The sequence below is a fragment of the Papaver somniferum genome, chromosome 3 (assembly GCF_003573695.1).
Source record: "Papaver somniferum cultivar HN1 chromosome 3, ASM357369v1, whole genome shotgun sequence".
In the NCBI taxonomy this organism is placed as follows: domain Eukaryota; kingdom Viridiplantae; phylum Streptophyta; class Magnoliopsida; order Ranunculales; family Papaveraceae; genus Papaver; species Papaver somniferum.
The window spans coordinates 69182024-69201828 of record NC_039360.1 but is presented as its reverse complement, the minus strand read 5'-3'; the positions used below and the strand labels follow the sequence as shown (position 1 = coordinate 69201828).

At 36.9% G+C, this 19805-nt stretch overlaps 1 protein-coding gene and 1 pseudogene across 1 annotated transcript; one reads left to right on the top strand and one right to left on the bottom strand.

The window, feature by feature from the left end:
* The first annotated feature begins 4784 nt into the window (after positions 1 to 4784).
* On the top strand, positions 4785 to 7617 carry LOC113359555 (annotated as a pseudogene).
* Positions 7618 to 13465: 5848 nt separating this feature from the next.
* Positions 13466 to 19174, bottom strand: LOC113356423. Its single transcript, XM_026599547.1, has 10 exons — positions 18613 to 19174; positions 17806 to 17903; positions 17685 to 17730; positions 17140 to 17222; positions 16898 to 16962; positions 15739 to 15800; positions 14771 to 14830; positions 14548 to 14580; positions 13847 to 13912; positions 13466 to 13745 (listed from the first exon to the last, which is right to left on the bottom strand). The coding sequence occupies exons 1-10, from the start codon at positions 19045 to 19047 to the stop codon at positions 13701 to 13703; spliced, it is 993 nt and encodes a 330-aa protein (XP_026455332.1). The 5' UTR covers positions 19048 to 19174; the 3' UTR covers positions 13466 to 13700.
* Between the last annotated feature and the right edge of the window lie 631 nt (positions 19175 to 19805).

The window sequence follows — 19805 nt, the reverse complement described above, 5'->3', positions numbered from 1 at the left end:
ATCAATATGTAATGGTAGATACCACTACATATTGATATGTCACAAATAGATATTAATATGCTACTTACCTGTGTGTTTTCTTTGCCCTTTTTCTCTTGTATCTCTTTGACTTTTTGCTCCAAATTAGATTTAGCCCAATTTTTAACCTCAGAACGCGGAACTTCAACATCATGGAACTTCAATACTGAAGTTGTTGACAATTCAACCTCAGAAGTGGCATTAACATGAGTTTCATCTTTCGGTGTTGACAAACCAACTTCAGGAATGTTGACATTAGCATCTGTTTGATCTTCCGGAGAACCTTGCATTTCGTTCTCAACTATTTGGTCCACATTCAACTCTTCATTGGGGTTTCTTGGAGTAGGTGTACATCCCAAGCTAACATAATCTTCCTGGCTAGCTTCTCTCTGCAAAGGGAAAGCTTTCCGGTAAATATCATGCAACATGAACTCAAGCTTTGAAGCGTCAACCGGTTCGCCCTCTTGCTGCATTGTGTTGAATTCACTCCATTTGGAAGATATTGTATTCCTCAAATCATCGTATTTAATCTTCCAATCTTCTCCCCCCAATACTGAGTCCTCTTCTTCCTTCTCTTATTCCTTCTCTTCTTCCTCTTCTTCTTTCTCTTCTTCCGATTCGGAATTCTCATCTAAACAAAAAGCATCATCATTTGCTTCCTGTTGAATCCTTCTTGAAATACGATTAAGGATTTGTCTTTCTTCGTGTGTTATCTCATCTTTGAAATTAACATGGAACTGGTACAAATCAAATAAATGTAAAAAAGAAACTACATATTAGATATTACCAAAAAAAAAAAAACATGTCGTAGTTCTTTCTCTATTAGATACACAGGGAGAACTACATATTGATATGCTAATAACTACATATTAATATGTATCACCACAAATTGATATGCTAATAACTAATACATATTGATATGCTAATATGTAGTAGCATATTGATATGCTAATAACTACTACATATTGATATGCTAATAATTACATATCAATATGTCGAACTACGTGTACTTATCAATATATATTTTTATTATGACAAAATATGTACGGCAAGTTTACCTGATACTCAGAAAGATCAATATCCTTTAGGAACTCAGCACATATCTTTGTATGATTCCACCTAGCCACTCTTGGCACATACATTCCTGCAGGTTCTGTCACTATATCCTCGGGCGCCACCAAATGGGTATGCTCCGCAAACCGTGGCTGCAAAATATTGATATGCAGTATTAGATATACTATCAAAATGTAGAAAACACATAAAACAAAAACATTTTGAAGTAGAATAAACAAATAAATAGATTCTTACGAACAAATAAATAGCACAACCATTTGTGCGTTCTACGGATTCCACGTTTTCATTCAGCTCTTTCTCTAAATGAGAATGGATGAGGTCAGGCCATGAAATATTCTTAGCCTTCTCAAGATCAAGAACGAAACCAATATATTTTTCAGTCAAAGCGTTTGCATCACTTGTAGCGAAAAATAATGAAGTGCACATATACAAGCAGATAAGCCTAACAAGATCTTCGGCATCTTCCTCGTCTTCCTCGTCTTCTTCAGAATCTTCATTTGATTGATCACCCACGCTTTGCAGAGACTCTTCATCAGACTTCTTCTTTTTCAGATTAATTGGTGTTCGTTTAAGGATATTCAAGATTGCCTTCACAATCATTGGCATAGTCACTTTATCACCAGCTTTCATATCAGTAGGAAAAGTCCTTTTGAAAAATTCTGTTTTACGCCATCCACTTTTTTTATTGACTTGTGTAAGCCTATAACTAAGATATTCCCTATTTGGAATTCTCGGCATCCCATAAATAAGTGCCATTTCTTCTGGTGTGGATACTAGCTCATTCGGTTGGCCATGCCTTTTAAAGACAAATCTAAGCTTGTTTGGATCTTGACCCCTAACGTAACAGCGTAACATTTTCGTCATTGCATCTTCAATCTTCAACCAATGTTCCAACTCAAATTTTGTGTACCAGAACATTAGGAACAGGTTACCGAATGATGCTTCATAAATCATCTTCAGCTGCAACTCACTCAACTCAAGGTTTTCAGTGGACTTCGCAATAGCCTTCTTAGTGGTCCTAATAGTCTTCGCAAGCCCCCACAAGCCCCTGAAACCGCCACGGTATAAACTTCGTGGTTTTCCAGCTCCTTTCTTACGCTTATTAGCACCTACACAATAACAAGAACCAAAAACTAATACAGTACATATCAATATGGTATATCAAATATGTAGTTACATCATCAATATGTAGTTGTAACATCTACCAAGTCTTGAAACTACATATTATTAACAGTACATACGGGAATATAAGTATCTACCTCTACATATTGAAATGTAATATGTTATGAGAATATAAGTATTTACCTCTACATATTGATATATAATAGTAGATACCACTACGTATTATTTTAACTACATATCGATTTGTAATAGTACGTATGGCATATGTATCTGCTTTGATACACTAAAAATGTAAAAACACTTAATACCAAAAACAAGCACCACAATGCATCATTACATACTCATAAACATATGTTATTAAGGATACATATTATTCATACGCTTTGTTCTTATATGTAGTTGTACTACATACCTTCTACATTTGCTTTCCCCCCTTTTGTTTTTGGTGAAGGAGTAACAGCTCTCAAGGCAACTGCTTTTTTCCCCTTCTCTTCCCCTACACCATATCAAATATGTAGTTAATATATCTACCATGAACATGAAACAACTACATATCAAATACCACAACATACTGGTAATTTTATAACTACATACTGATAACTACATATGAACCACAATTTACGGGGGTCGAGGGGGCAGCGCCCCCTCGTTATTAAGAATTATCTTCAGTTTTAACATTACAAACCTTCTTTCAGGAGCGCTTTTGCTTTCCCCCTTTTTGCTTTTCCCTTTCCTTTTGGAGAAGGAGTAGCAGCTCTCAGGACAAGTGCTTTGTCCCCCTTTGCTGGTGGTGAAGGAGTAGCAGCCGTTGTCGCTGTTTTTCCTTTTGCTTTAGTAGTTGCCGCTGCTGTTTTTCTTTTGCTTTTTGCTTCAGGAGCAGCAGCTGCTTTCTTTCCTTTGGTTTTTGCTGTTTTTGTAAACCAAAAGTTTTGTACACATTACATATTACAAGCAGATAATAATATGTAGCACACATATCAATTTGAGATACTATCATTACATATCAATAACTACAAATTGCAGACAACATATTGATATGTAGTACATATATAAAACATATGAATCACACACTGCATGTCAATATGTTGTGTCAAATTACATACACAACAAATGAAAAACATGTAAAACATATGACTCACAGAGATGTTGTGTTTCTATTGAACAAAAAACATATGAATCACACATTGCATGTCAATATGTTGTCTCAAATTACATATACAACATATGAAAACATGTATACCAGACACTACATACAAATATCTAGTGATTCCATTGAGCATAGAAACACACACTGCATGTCAATATGTAAGAGTAAATTGCATATACAACAGTTGAAAACATGTAAAACAAACACTACATACAGAGATGTAGTGATTCTATTGAGCATATGTAGGATATTAGTTGAACATCACTACATATCAACAGTTTTTCATCAGCACTGCATATTGATATGTATTGCATGTCAATATGAAATTCAACAACAGTTTTCTAAGTATTGCATGTCAATATGAAGTACAAAATTAGGATTTACTTTCTTCTGATTTTTGCTTACCTTCTACCTGAGGAACATTTGTTCGTGACGGAGTACCAACTTTACTCATACTCCTTGTTGTCGGAGATTTAGCAGCAGGGGAGGATTGTGTTGGTGAATCATCAACATTTTTTCTTCTTCTTTTTACCTGGGTTTCTTCTACAATTTCTTCTGTAATTGTCCGCTTGATAGTTCTAACCATTTTTTCTCTTCAATTGAATGAATAAAAATTAGGTTAGGAACTGATGATTTATGTAATTGATTAGGTCAAGAACTGATGATTTTTCTGTAATTAATGATTTCCGAAATCGTTTTTCAGATGAGTTTGATTGAGAAGAAAGAAGAGATAGAAGCGATTGGTAAAGAAGAAATTGAAGGAGCGGTTCTGTAACTGAAGAAACAAGAGAGAGAGAATCGAAAATGAAACTGAAAATTACTTTTAACGTGTCTATGGGTAGATAGGTAATTTTAGGCAGGTTTAAACTTTATTGGACCAACCAATAACTGTGTTATCCCTCTGGACTAGCCAGTAACACGGATCGGAATTACTGGACTAAATAAGAAATTTCCCATAAAAGTTTGGCAAGAAAGTACACCGGTATACACATCCGACTGCGACTGTTGCTCAAACCCAATAGAGAAAACACGACACATATTTACGTATTTGAAATTTTGAACATGTATGATGTAGTGTTACTGTAACCTGTTTTGAGGCATAGCATAAATTTTTGAGGCATACTCAATCTCAGCCGAATCTTGTGTATTTTGTCTTCAGCTGATAACTTCAGCCGAACGTATGCCTCAAAATAGGTTCCGTGTTGCTAGTGTAGGACATGTGCATCGTTTATATTTAGCCCCAATACATGTATTCGCCTGTCCACTTCCTACAGCATACGAATATCGATTTGACACTACCCAATCGGGATATGAAGAGAAAGGACTAGAAGATGTCTTTGCATTATCTGCATCATTTATCAGAAGAAGACTTTGTATTAGAAGCCTTAACAGTTCTCATCCAAAACTCTCAAAAATCAAAAATATGGCAAATCGATCATTATCCTACTTGTTCATCATTCTTCTTCATCTCTTTTTAATCTTGAATTGCTCGATTGCCGAAGACGGGGACGAAGCTCGAAGCAGTAGTATTGTCTTTGCTACTCTTGGAAGATCAAATTATGCTTTCGACATCTTCACAATCCCAATCTCCGCCTCAAATTCTAATGATAATTTTAGTAGTCCAAAAGAGCTTCAAATCACTGATGCTAAATCAGTCAACTACAATGGTTTCTTTGCATCTCCAACTTCACCTCCACTACTGAATCTCCTCTCAAACCACCCTATGTTATCTCAGGGAACAAATTCTCCCTCAACTCTCCAGTGTCTAGTCTATGTTACGGAGAGAGATGGATATTCCAATATATATCTTGATGCTTCAACCCAAGTACTAGTAGTAGTAACACAAGAAAATCAAGATCAGTTCTTGAACAAGTAGATTTTATAATTCAAAGAGTTCAAATTCCACTATTACAACAACAAAACAATACAATCTCTATGAAAGACAGGCCGTCAATTTCAGGTGAGTACTTAATATAGGTTTCAACTCATGAAAATCCGTTGCAACCTAGAAAGAGCTGGGCAGCTGTTTATGCAACACATATCAAAACAGGACAAACTCATAGACTAACACCTCACGGTGTTGCTGATTTTAGTCCTTCTGTTTCACCTTCTGGGACTTGGATTGCTGTTGCTTCATCTGGTGAGAAAGGTTGGGATGGAGAGATAGAAGATCTTAATACCCATATCTATATCTTTAAAACAAATGATCATGGTGGCTCACATAGAATTAAAGTTGTCGATCATGGTGGTTGAACAAGTAGATTTTATAATTCAAAGAGTTCAAATTCCACTATTACAACAACAAAACAATACAATCTCTATGAAAGACAGGCCGTCAATTTCAGGTGAGTACTTAATATAGGTTTCAACTCATGAAAATCCGTTGCAACCTAGAAAGAGCTGGGCAGCTGTTTATGCAACACATATCAAAACAGGACAAACTCATAGACTAACACCTCACGGTGTTGCTGATTTTAGTCCTTCTGTTTCACCTTCTGGGACTTGGATTGCTGTTGCTTCATCTGGTGAGAAAGGTTGGGATGGAGAGATAGAAGATCTTAATACCCATATCTATATCTTTAAAACAAATGATCATGGTGGCTCACATAGAATTAAAGTTGTCGATCATGGTGGTTGGCCTTGTTGGGTAGATGATTTCACATTTTATTTTCATAGAAATAGTGATGATGGTTGGTGGAGTGTTTATAGAGCAACACTTCCTGCTTCCGTGGGAGACGCAATTCATATCGATTCTGTAAGAATAGAAAGAGTTACTCCACCTGGTCTTCATGCTTTCACTCCTGCTGCTTCTGCAAAGAACAAAAATGTTGTAGCTGTTGCCACAAGAAGACCCACTTCAAGGTTTCGCCACATAGAATTGTTCGATATCAAGACAAACAAATTCGTGGAGCTGACGAAGAATGTTTCGCCGAACATGCATCACTATAATCCATTTTTCTCACTAGGTGGAAATGAAATTGGGTATCATAAGTGTAGAGGAAATGGTAATGGAGAAGGAGAAGAAAACAAGAAGCTACTGCTTGAGAACGTTAAGAGTCCATCTGAGAAGATCTCTCTGTTCAGAATAGATGGGTCTTTCCCTTCTTTCTCTCCTAATGGTGATCGAATAGCTTATGTTGGATTCCCTGGTTTGTTTGTTGTGAATAGAGATGGTTCTGGCAAAAGAGAAATTTTCTCTGGTGCTGCTTTCTCTACTGCTTGGGATTGGAAACGAAAAGTTGTATATACAAGTACTGGTCCACTTTTGCTTCAGAAAGGACCCAAGTTGATATTATCTCTGTGACCATTGGTGATGATGACAAAGCCAAAGGCGATAGCAGCGGTGAAAAGGGAGGTATTGCTAATCAATCAAAGGTGAAAAAGCTCACAACAGGAGGCCAAAACAACGCATTTCCGTCAGCTTCTCCAGATGGAAAATGGGTTGTATTCAGATCAGGAAGGTCTGGTCATAAGAATCTGTATATAATGGATGCTTTTGAAGGCGAAAAGGGTGGAATTTACAGACTTACAAAGGGGCCATGGACAGATACAATGTGTAATTGGTCTCCAGATGGTGGATGGATTGCTTTTGCTTCTGATAGAGAGAATCCAGGAAGTGGGAGTTATGAAATTTTCTTTATACATCCAGATGGGACTGGATTGAAGAAAGTAGTTCATAGTGGCATAGGTGGAAAAACTAATCACCCATGGTTCAGTCCAGGTTCCGACCATTTCGTATTCACTACAGATTATGCTGCTGTGTCTGCTGAACCCATTTCAAACCCTCATCATTTTCAGCCTTATGGTGATATCTTCATAGCTAGATCGGATGGTTCTGAGATACAGAGGATGACACACAATTCTTACGAGGATGGCACACCTGCTTGGGGTCCAACTTTCATGAAGCTAGTAGATGTTGTAGAGCGGCCTTCCAGTGGATCTCATTGCTCGTTCGATGATTGTCATTGGCTAGGAAAATATGCTCCTAAGGTTGCAGTTAACGTTAGATCCCAACAGAGTTGTTAGTTGCTAGGAAGTCTTTGAGTTGGCCGTATACTTATGTATGTACTATGCAGAGCCATGTCTACAGGCTACAGCTTAACTATGTGTCTAGGATGTTTGCTATAATGGATAAGAACTTCAATATTTTCACTATGTACATAAGAAGTGGAAGATTGAGTCTTAATGATACCTATGTGGTTTGTAGTACTTGATAATTATTACAACTTTCTTAGTTCTAATCATCTGCAATTTTACATACTACATATGCATATCAGGTGAGTTTGTGAATCTAAATTTGAATAGGGGGCTCACTGAACAAATAAACATTAGTCGGCCAACTTACCAGAATTTCACTGTTATAGCAGCATTATCTACTAAACAGGATACTTGCAGACCACTCTGGCTTGAATAACATTTTGAATCATTCTATATACTAGTGATGCAGTTATGATAACTTTTTCAAATGTAGCAGGGCATCTTTTACAATCTTACAAACATCTTCTGTACAGTGTATAGCAGTTTTCAGATATCAATGAGAAAAATAAGATGCCGGGGTATGTTACATGTGCCTATATATTGAAACTGTCCATGTATGACTAAAAAGGTAATGAATTCTCTGTATAATCACATATATATCCTGGCGTTTTTAGGGGCCATCCCAAAGGATTTAGGGGCCATCAGTTTATACCCAGCCAAATACTCTAGTTAAGGGGTACCATATATGATATTGAAGTTACATAAATGCCCTTATGGTAAAACCGTATAAAAACCAAATCAAAAACAATTCTACTCATTTCAACTCTTCTTCTTCCAGTTTCATATTATCTTCCGATTGTGGAAGAAAAAAAAAATTTCCTCGTTCAACCGAAACATCGCCGCGAATCGTAAAATCAAAACATCGTCGATTCGATTATAAAACAGTGGATAAGAGAAATGAAACCCACAGACCTAGAACCAAAAATGTTGTTCGGGGTATCGATCCAAACATTGGAATTTTAGCAAGAAATAAAGAAATTCTTGCTGCAAATGAAGAAGAACGCGAAGAACAAGTACCCGGCAATGTAGTCGGTGGTGGCGATTCCGAGACTCAAACACTTCGTCAACTTCAAATGGCCCCAATTAGGTAAGAATCTATCATTTTTGGGGTTTATTTCGCTAATTAATTCGTCGAATCGAGAAAAAAATTTCTAGGCTTTTCGGTTATTTATCCAGATTCGGACGATATGCATGCTCATTTACTCCGAATGTGTCGTGTTCTTCATTTTTCAAGAACATCGACAGTATTCGGGAGAAAGATTTGATGATTATCTGCCGAATATTGGTGGCCATATCTTCCTGGATACAAACTGCTAATAATCGGTAGTTTAATGAATTTTTTGGCTACCGAATATATTTAAGTAGACACAAAGTATTCGGAAGAACACTCACTACCGAATGTATATATTGAAAAAATCTCAAAATTTATGATAGGAAAAATCCCATTTTGGGGCCAGTATTTATTCGGAAGACAATATAATGTTTTATACCTCCGATTGTGTAGGATAAAATTTTAGAGTTTCTGAACTCCAGTTGATGAATATTCGGTTGTAAACGTGTTTAGTTATATTCCGATTGTTTTTCATTCGGAAAAAATATGTCTCTTCTTACTTCCGAATTTGTACATTCGGGTTATAGAGGTGCACTTTTTCTTCGATTGTGTAGGATGAAAAATTTACAGCTTCTGAACTCCAATTGATGTATATTCGGTTGCAAATATGTTTAGTTAGCTTCCGATTGTTTTGTATTCGGGAACAATATGTGTCTTCTTACGTCCGAATGTGTACATTCGGGTTATATTTCCATACTTTGTCTTCCGATTGTATAGTTTGTAAATATTGTTCCTTTCTTTGTTGTTTAGACAAAGTCGAGAAGGGAGGAAGAAAGTGACAGCTAGTGCTAGGAGGGAAAGGAGTGCCAAATAATTCAGGTGCTCAACAAAGCGAACAAGAACAAAGCAGTCAACAAGGAGTGCAACCAACTGTTGAACAACAAGGCAGTGAACAAGGGGTGCGACCAAGTGTTGAACAAGCCGCTCAACAAAGTGCAGGACCAAGTGTTGAACCAGTTGATCCAGTGGCAAGAGTAGAAGAAGAAGGACAACCAAGTGGTACCCAAAAAGCCAAAAAAGGAAAAGATGTTGTAAGGAAGGATATTGCTAAGAAAGCATCACATCTTGTCCCTCAGCACTTGAAGAAGAAGGGTATTCCAGCAGGCACAATCCTTGGACTACCAGCGGATGGAGGAAAATTGCTATTTGGATACAAAGACTCATGGGCCAGAGAAATATATGAAACCGAGGTAATAAAATTACTATTTTTTATTAATGTATTGTCTATGTGTTATATCGTAATACTTGTATTAAGGATTTTTTTATGTACTTTAATAGGATCATCAAGATGCGGTCCGTCTACTCAAACCTACCGCCGCACCAACAAAAATGCTTGCGTGGCCTTTATCCGGTGAATGTGAAAGGTTCAAGACAATTGTTGCCAACTCGGGGTTAGCTAATGCCGCCGAGAATTCATTGTTGGAACATGATCGTGTGGCCATATCGGCGTTCGTGGAGAGAATGTATCCTGAGACCGATACTTTCCATATGCCGTTTGGGGAGATGACGATCACCCCGGATGATGTTGTGCAGATTCTTAACCTTCCCGACCAAGGCACAGCTGTGAAGTTTAACTACACAAAGCAGTTAAGTTGGGCACAACTTTATTCTCTAACTAACAAGTGCTTAGGTTGGGATGAAGAGACAACAACACAGAGTTTAGGAGGCATGCCAGTTAGAACAAGACAGATCAACATTACAGCTTTGATGAATATGTTCCGAGGCACCTTGGAGAAGGAAAAGAATGGAACGTTAACTGATGAGCAAGTGAACCACGCTGCCACTGCATATCTCCTTGTGTATTGGGATGTGTCATATTCCCCAATACTTCTGGCAACCGGATCGACGCCAACCTTATACAACTTTTGGATCCTCTCCATGAAGTCGGTGACTATTCTTGGGGCACGGCATGCCTAGCATTCTTGATGGAAGAGTTGAGAAAGGCGTCGAGGCTAGGAACCTGCCAAGTTGCCGGGAACGTGGCTCTATTGCAGGTTTTTTCTTTAACTCTATAACTCACTCTATAGTTATTCGGTAGACAATACATATGATGCATATTCATAACTCCAAAGGACGCATATTCGGTAGGAATTGATCCATCTTATTTTCCGAATGTTGTTATTCGGTGGCGTACTTAGTTTTTTCGATTATATAATCGGAAATATGTTTTTGATATTACCACCGAATATACAGGCCAGAAAAACTAGAGGTTACTGAACTCCAAAGACGCATATTCGGTAGGAATTGATCCATCTTATTTTCCGAATGTTTGTTATTCGGTGGCTAGGTACTTAGTTTATTTCCGATTATATATAATCGGAAATATTTTTTGATATTACTACCGAATATACAGGCCAGAAAAACTATAGGTTACTGAACTCCAAATGACGCATATTCGGTAGGAAATGATCCATATCTATTTCCGAATGTTGGGTATTCGGTAGATAGGTACTCAGTTTTGTTTCCGATTATATATAATCGGAAATTATGTTTGGAAATTACTACCGAATATACACAATCTATTTACTAAAACTTGATTTCTTATGTATATAGGCATGGATCTATGACCACTTCCCTATCCTGAAGTTGGCCGGAGAGAACCCGGGGTGGTGCAAAGGTACTCCTAGAGGAACAAAGTATATATTTGAAGACAACCGTTCTAGGACAAAAGAGCAGCAGTTGATTCGCATGAGGGAGATTTTGGACCAATTGAAGGCCTCGGACGTATGCTTTGATCCATTGTTATTTGGTAACTAATTTAACGTCCGATTATTTCAAAGACAAAATTTGAAAAGTATAAGTTTTTCCAAATTCTGATTTTTGGGCCATCGTACATTCGGAACTTTATAAAAAACCTATCCTCCAAATATCACAAGTTCAAAACAAACCACGCCATGGCTCCAGGTAGTTCCAAGGGCCAATATTGAAGGTTAGACATCCCATATTCGGAAGTTTTGGTAACTAATTTAACTTCCGATTATTTCAAAGACAAAATTTGAAAAGTATAAGTTTTTCCAAATTCTGATTTTTGGGCCATCGTACATTCGGAACTTTATAAAAAACCTATCCTCCGAATATCACAAGTTCAAAACAAACCACGCCATGGATCCAGGTGGTTCCAAGGGCCAATATTGAAGGTTAGACATCCCATATTCGGAAGTTTTGGTAACTAATTTAACGTCCGATTATTTCAAAGAAAAAATTTGAAAAGTATAAGTTTTTCCAAATTCTGATTTTTGGGCCATCGTACATTCGGAACTTTATAAAAAACCTATCCTCTGAATATCACAAGTTCAAAACAAACCACGCCATGGCTCCAGGTGGTTCCAAGGGCCCATATTGAAGGTTAGACATCCCATATTCAGAAGTTTTGGTAACTAATTTAACGTCCGATTATTTTTCAAAGACAAAATTTGAAAAGTATAAGTTTTTCCAAATTCTGATTTTTGGGCCATCGTACATTCGGAACTTTACAAAAACATTATCCTCCGAATATTACAAGTTCAAAAAAAACTGTTTCCTGGAACCAAACAACACCATAATCGGAAAGAAAGTTGACTCATAAAATAACCGAATATTACAATCGGTAGGTTGTTTAACAAAATAATCTACCGATTTCGTATAATCGGCTAGTTTTTATATTAATAATACTCCGATTACATACATTACATAAAGTTCAAACGGCCTTAACCTTACAATTTCGTCAAAAGCACCTAAATCCATACTCCTAATTGACCATAAAAGTATTAAAACAGATCATAACTTCCAGTGACCATAGAAATTGTCCCTCTTGATTTTGTAGCATCCTTCATGTTCAAATCGTTTCCCGTAGAGGTCCACATACCGGCGATCCGCAAGATTTCTCTGAAATTACGAATGAGTAACAAGTTAGTACTAACTTTTGTTAATGTGAATTGGAGTTACAGAGATACTTACTCGTTTTTCATACGTCCACCAAGGAAAAGCGTTCCTAACAAACCGTTCCTCATCTTCAAGTTTGTCAATCTCCTTATCTAGCGCATTCTTTCTCATCTTAATGTCATTGGATGATCTTCGAATTCGATTACCATCTAAGGCCTCAAATACCATTAAGATACGGTTCCATATCTGCTCTTCGGATTCCGATTTGTGGAGCTTGTGAACACGATCATGAGTAGTTACCACAACCCACGCTCTATAAATAGCACAATCTTCTTCTTCGGCAAAAGCAATATCCATGTTTTTTGTTATGAAAATTAAAACTGAAGAGAGGAAAGAGTTTGGTGCAATTGGGGTGATAGATATGAGTTTCTTTATATAGGTTTAGGGTCCAACGGCTCTTTTTGTTTTTCCCAAAAACTCCAACGGCTAATTTGACGAAAGTTGAATGTGGAGAAACCAATAATCGGTAGGTATTGGATTTAGCATATCTACCGATTGTGGTAGCTTTCAAAATTTGAATTTGCGGCAACTTATAATCGGTAGGTTTTGTAATATATTTAACTCCCGATTAACGCTGAATCCAAAACACGAACCAAGAAATACTGCACCTCGTATAATCGGAAGTATGGGAACAATTTTGGCTTCCGATTGCATTCGGAGGGTAACAATGTTATCATATCCTCCGAATATATAAGGGTAATTTCGCCATTACGAATTACGCGAAATAAGGGCTGGCTACATTTTCCCTTTGGGTGACCTTTTTTGTTTTATTGTTGGCCCCTAAATCCTTTTGAGTGGCCCCTAAAAACGCCAGGATATATATAGCTAAATATACACGAGACAAAATCCTAGAACAGAAGTTATTTACATACAGATGTCACTGAATCGTATCACTTGCAACTTACAGTACAACCAAGTAATGCCACTATGATAACTTTGGAACATAGCAAGGAATCATTTATAATCATACACGGTTAGAGCACTACAACGTTAGAGAGGTTTTCAGATATCAATGAGAGCAATGAGAATTTGAGTTGTGGTAATGTGCATATGCATTGAAATTGTCTATAAATGAATACATAGGTAATGACTTCTCTGCGTAAAAATATATAGCTAATTTATACACGAGGTAAATCCTAGCAAACAAAAGTCACATTTATATACAGAAATTTTACTAGACATGTCACCTACAACACAAAAAAGCTACTTATACGTGAAAATCTAATTTGCTCTCTCTCTCTTGTAGCATCTCTAGCCCCCATTCTTACCTCATCTTTCTCCTAACAGCGATTCCAAAAGAGCAGCCTCTTCCTCCTATAAAAGTTCCAGCAAAAATCAAAAAGTATGATTAGAAGAAGCCCCACAGATCCAGCAACTGATATCTATAAGTGCAGAGGGCAAATTGCAAAGCTTACCACCAAAGCATTAAATTCTGTCTCTTCATCGATTGCATCTACGACTGCAAGGTCCTCCAATAAATCCTGTTTAGTTCAATGTCACAAAACAATTAGCTGTATAAGAAAACAAGTCAGTGTACACTATTGAACAAGTAAACATCTTTCGGGCGTCTGCACAGATGTGCCTCTAGACAATCGAGATGTTGACCATGTATAATATGCAAATTCTTCCACTTTTTGTAGTGATGGCTAACAGTATAACAGTACCCAACTCCACAAGAAGAATTGCCCAAGTGTACAAGAATGAGACCGATATATTAAGGTTCCAAATGTACATCGTTGTGTGACATGGATATATTGTCAAACACACTACACCGAAAGCAAGCTTTTAACTGATACAAAGCACTAACTGGTCTTTACTGTGTTTAAATGAGTCCTCGAGTAAGCTTTAAGAAGCAACAAAGAAGTGATAATAGAAAGAGGGATTTGTAGCTTATTGCTTTGTGGAAAGTATTCAAATCTAAATATTGTTCCGCTATTTTCTATTCTCAAATGATCTAAACGACAATTATTTAGTATTTACAAAGTAGTTATTCGTTCTCATATGGTCATATCAATAACATCAATAAAGGAGCTCAGTTATCAAAACAAATTTTTTTTTTGAAGAAAATCGTATGGAGGTGTAAAAGAATATGATTTAATAAATAAAAAGTTCTTACATCGTCAGCAATTTGCAATTGGCCATTATTACCCTGCATAAACAAATAAAGGTCGGTTATTTATATCCTATTTACCTGGTCTCAGCGTAGTAACCAACTACTATAAAGTTGGAAGAGACAAAAAAGAAGTGACGGCTTGAAACACTATCATGAGTCATGCCACTTGACTCACAAGTAGTTCCAAGATATAAATCATGAAACAAAAGTCAGGCCGGTTATTTACCTTCACAGCAACAAATAGAAGAGGATCAGAGGGTGTGTAGATCATATAATGTACACCATCCTGCAAAATAGAAGCCATTAAGATCAGAGGCTTCACCACAATCCATACATTTGACTCCCGTTTATTCCTCTCTTCCATCTCTCTTTCTTTAATTTAGTATAGCTTGGTCTTTTTGGCGGAATGAGTACCACAAAGTAACAAATTCCGCGATAATGTATCAGCATCAAGATCTATAACTTCTACTCTAACAGGTGTAAAGGAACGTTGGTCTGGTGGGTTCTAATATGGAATAACTATAAATCCAAATTTTCGATTTTGGTAGAAGATAGTGATGCAATCCTCTTGCCGAGTATGATAGTCTTCTGATTATTTAATATTCCTCCCAATGTTTGTTTTTCATAAAGACACATACACTGTCAGTCGGTTACTCACACAGTTTCTAGGGACAATGGCAGAAGTAAGAAAAACTAACAAATAAATGCAAATATCAAAAGCTGCAACTAACGAACAAAAGTGTTGTTCAGGTAGCAATGGTGGGGATGTATTTGTGATCAGAGCTAACCATCATATTTCTCTTACTGCCATTACAAGTAATTTTAGCTGAAACAAATGCAGCAATGAAGGGTTGCGAAATAATAACTCTGGGTGCATTGTTTTACCCTATTGATCAAGGTATGTCTAACAACTGATCAGCTACTTGCATAGATTCTTATTTTCTAGGTGCTTGAAAATTTCAAGTGAATGGCAACTATATGTAACCAGGATTCTACATTTATTTGTTCTGCCTACATGTGGCCTTAACCTTGAAAGTCTATCTCAACTTAAGTCTTCAGGTACTACTTATTACATGTTTAAGACGTCAACCTATAGAAACACACTTTTTATCTTATTTATCAGGGACAATGTGATCACAGATTCACAGCAACAAAGAAAGAAAGTCAAAAACGTATCATGAGTACTAAACTCACCTGATTGAAGCATGTGATTTCAACACCTTCGGTTGGTAAGCCATCTATATCTTGACCATTATCTACAAGTCCGCAAACAATTTTGAGGGTCATGCACGGCATCAAAGTCCAAGACAAAAATTCAAAGAAAATTCAGGCATAACAACTAAAAATACAGCTCTAATGCAACATCACAAGGCAATAAGGAAGTAGATTTCAGAAGGAGAAATTTTCAACGAAATATAAGAACCCAGTGAATAAGTTGGACCGAAGTGAAATAATGAAGTGCAGCTTATGCAGGGAGGGACACAGATAAGATGCGGGTGGACAACATGAGAGTGCAACTGAAGCATATGATCATGCTGATGCACCTTGAATATGAAACATTAGTCTGCATAATAACCAACAGGCTTAATGATGATCTCCAACAAAATAAAGCAGTTTTAAAATTGGGTTCCAGTTCCCAAATGCCATAGTGCTGTTTTTGGCTAAACTGAGGCTACATCTGTACATACATCAATAAATGTGTGAATATGGCACAACCCACTACAATTTCATGAACTAAGGCAAGGACTGTCAAAGCTTAAGACACATTATTCTGTATAGCACAAGTCATATTTACGAAAACACTCTGTACACTTACACTTCACACCTAACCTCTTTTAGTTCACGTTGCTTCATCTCTGTTTTTGGTCAATAATCATGGGAATAAAATGTTGGACAAAAGGGGAATCGGATCTGTAAGATTTCCACCTTTTCCATATATGCCTTAGATTTATTCTAACCACAGCTTATACATCTCTACATGGTTTCAATCACAACTCTCAGTTCACCCTTCTTTTCGCTTCTGTAATCCAGAGTAAGGTTAGGAGTTAGGACGCCTAAAATCAGAAAAATTAGAAATCACGGATCAAGTCCTCCTAACACTTCAATTTCTGACAACCCATATACCACGTGTCTGGTATATAGGGGGGTGTGAGGTAATCTGATATGACCAGAGAATAACGTGCAAAAGGTCCTTAAGTGTGGACCACCTCTCTGATCAGTCAACGTTATTAAGTTCAACCATGCTCAACTGGAAGTTTATCATAAGATGAACAACACATTAATCAGGTCTTTATTGGAAGGAAAAACAAATCTTTTTGTTTGCAAGCCAAAATAATAAAGGAAAGCTCATTGCCTGTGCCAAATTCGATAATGTCCTCCTCTGAATAGCAAAACCCTCCACGTGCTGTATAACAAAACCTGATGCATAAAATAAAAAAAAAAAAAAAAAAAAAAAAAAAAAAAAAAACTAAATCATATAAAGAACTCATCCAGCAATCAATAACTACAATCTTGAATTGTTTGAGGATAATATAGATTATAAATGAATGGGAGTTACTGAAAGGGACTAAGACCCAAATTATTTGTCAACCTTACCCACTAATGACAAGATGCATATGTATCTTGGCGAGTGCATAAGCGGCTGCAGGGAGAATCTTTTCAACTTCCTCATCACTGACCTGCAAATATACGTAGTTTGTAACACAAAGTGGCCACCGATTACAATATAAAAATGAAAAAATAGTCCTTCCTATAAAAAAAGAACACTTTATTTAATTAACTCGTTATAGGAGTTTAGCTGCTTTACACGGAACTGACTGGCGTCAATACCTGCTATGTGTCAAGTGTGGAGTAATTGACATTAAGATGTATCTTAAGGTTGGCGACACACAGTAAGAAGCAAGAAGAGTGCTGGTGACGTGGTGATACCCTCTTCAAGAAATAGGACACTGGACTCAAGACTGCAAAGTAAAGACTCGTGCAAAGGCAGAAAGAGTTTAGCTGAAAGGAACCATGCATGGTTTTAGGTTCACCATGATGGGGCTGCTGTGTGCAGCATCCTAGGGATAATGGCTGTGGTGTCTTGAAACAAATAAGTGAAGAAACAAAAACATTAAGCTCTAGTTAAGTAAGAGACATACAGCTGACCAGCCATCAATATTTGTGCTCTTTAAAATCTGCACCGGCCTGGAGGAGAAAGCACAACAGTCAAAATGGAACTTCTAGAAAGTTAAATAGCCAGTTGAGTAGCAAATCACTTACGTATCAACAGGGCATAACAGCATACACTCATCCTCTTGAGAACTTCTGAACACTCTTCTTATTACGCATTCTAATGGCAAGTTATTTGAAGAGTCAACCTGTCAATAGCTTGTTAGAGCAAAAATCATTACTCCAAGAGAATCATCTATTCGAGATATACAGTAAATTATATGGTTCACAATCAGTAGCTCTATTAGTTCGGTACAAAACTGTGTCTCTTCATAAATGTACCTATAGATCATAAAGCATCACATAGCTGAGCCTATTATGTAGCATGGAATAGAAAAAGTAAATTACAAAATGAGGTGATAGTTTGAATTTTTAAAAAAAAAAACTAAGAAGAAAAAGAAGAAGAGAAGGTGAACCAAACAAAACCTCCAAGAACTACTACATTATACAGGTACTTCTGAATTCTGATACCATCTCACTACTTAGGATCTAATCTATTGATATGACCTAGTAATCTACTCCTTATAATGACACCGCCACCTCAAGATATTCACAAAGCAATAATTTCACTGTCTCTCAATGATTTCATTAGAAAAGTACCCATTTCACATCCGAAGATTTCATCCTTCCTTTGAAACCTCAACACACTACACATAAGCTCTACCTTATTCCCTATCCAGAAATGCAGAACAAATATTTATCTCAAACAAACTGGAAGATTCTAATACAAATGTAACCTAGTTTTAACAAATTTCTTATCCATTCCTATCATTTAATACTTTTTCCTATCTATATCCTTAATAACCCTAAGCAAAACTCAAAAAATTACTCAAAATGGACAAACATGGGAATACTTACTAGGGTTGCAATTCGCTTAGAAGAGGCCATAAGAACGTTTCCATGAGGATCGAGTACGAACCCAGCAGGTGGTTTCGGTAATGGAGAAGGAATATAAGCTTTAGAATGTGTTGTAGAAATCTTATCCTCTGATTCGTAGTCATCATCGTCTGTATCATTCACATTGAAAGTCTTTGAAGGAGGACTCTTTTTTCTGGGTGGTGGTCGTTTTCTTGTAGAACTGTTGTTGCTGCTACTGTTCCTGTTTTGCTGCTTAGCACTTGCTTTAGGAATTTGGGAAGGTCTACTGGGATTGTAACTGTCAGTGCTGTGTAGTGGGATTTGGGGAAGTTTTTGGTTTTGAAATGAAATGAAGAGAGATGAGGTTTTAGGGTTCGTAGAGGGAGAAGAAAGAGGAAAGAGAAGCCATGGACGTCCAGAGTAAGAGAGAGCCATTTCTCCCTTGTATCAGGTTTCTAATCCAAACTAAAATTTTATCAGTACGGTTGATACTTGAACTTGGTTGAAAGCACTCAATCAGGGTTCAGTAGTGTTGCGAACTTGCAATTCGGGAACTTGAGACTTGGAGTAGTTGTTGGACCTATTGTTGGACTTTGACCTATTATTCTTGACGGGGGATTTATGGACAAAATCTTATTTGCACACTATCTTGCATCTTGCATGATTTACATCAATAAATTTGAAGTCAATATTTTGGTTGGTGATACGTAGTTTATCTTACGACAGTTGACAATCCTATAAAAAAGGAGCACATTTCGTGATATTAAGTTTCACCATCTACGAATTTTAATTTCGACCGTTAATTTTCAACGATTGATTTTCAAAATGGTAGACGGTGGTGTTATACGTCGAGTTTCATAAAAATAAACTATCATCAAAGTATTGGTTTCAATTTCACTATTATTTGGAGTTAAAAGAAAAATTAGTGTGGATCTAGTAAGATAGTGTCCTAATAAAATTGTACATGGATCATCCTTCACTATTATTAAGTTGTATAATTTGAGCATGAATATTGACGTGAGGACGGTGCAACATTTTAATGACGAAGTATAAGGCCATAGTTGGAGTGAAGGAGTGAGTTTTCAGTCAAGAGAGAGGTTATTTTATACACTAAGAGGCAGAAGGGAAAACCCCTTGAAGAGAATGATCATCAGCAGCTTGAGGGAGAAAAAATCACTTAAGTTGTTGGTCAT

What these genes read in the sequence shown, in the direction of transcription:
- LOC113356423 (XM_026599547.1), bottom strand. Translation starts at nt 19,047, where the DNA reads ATGGCTCTCTCTTACTCTGGACGTCCATGGCTTCTCTTTCCTCTTTCT. An exon ending in TTCTATTTGTTGCTGTGAAG is followed by an intron (nt 14,581 to 14,770) that starts GTAAATAACCGG and finishes TTGTTTATGCAG; the next exon opens with GGTAATAATGGCCAATTGCA. An exon ending in CAGAATTTAATGCTTTGGTG is followed by an intron (nt 13,746 to 13,846) that starts GTAAGCTTTGCA and finishes GAACTTTTATAG; the next exon opens with GAGGAAGAGGCTGCTCTTTT.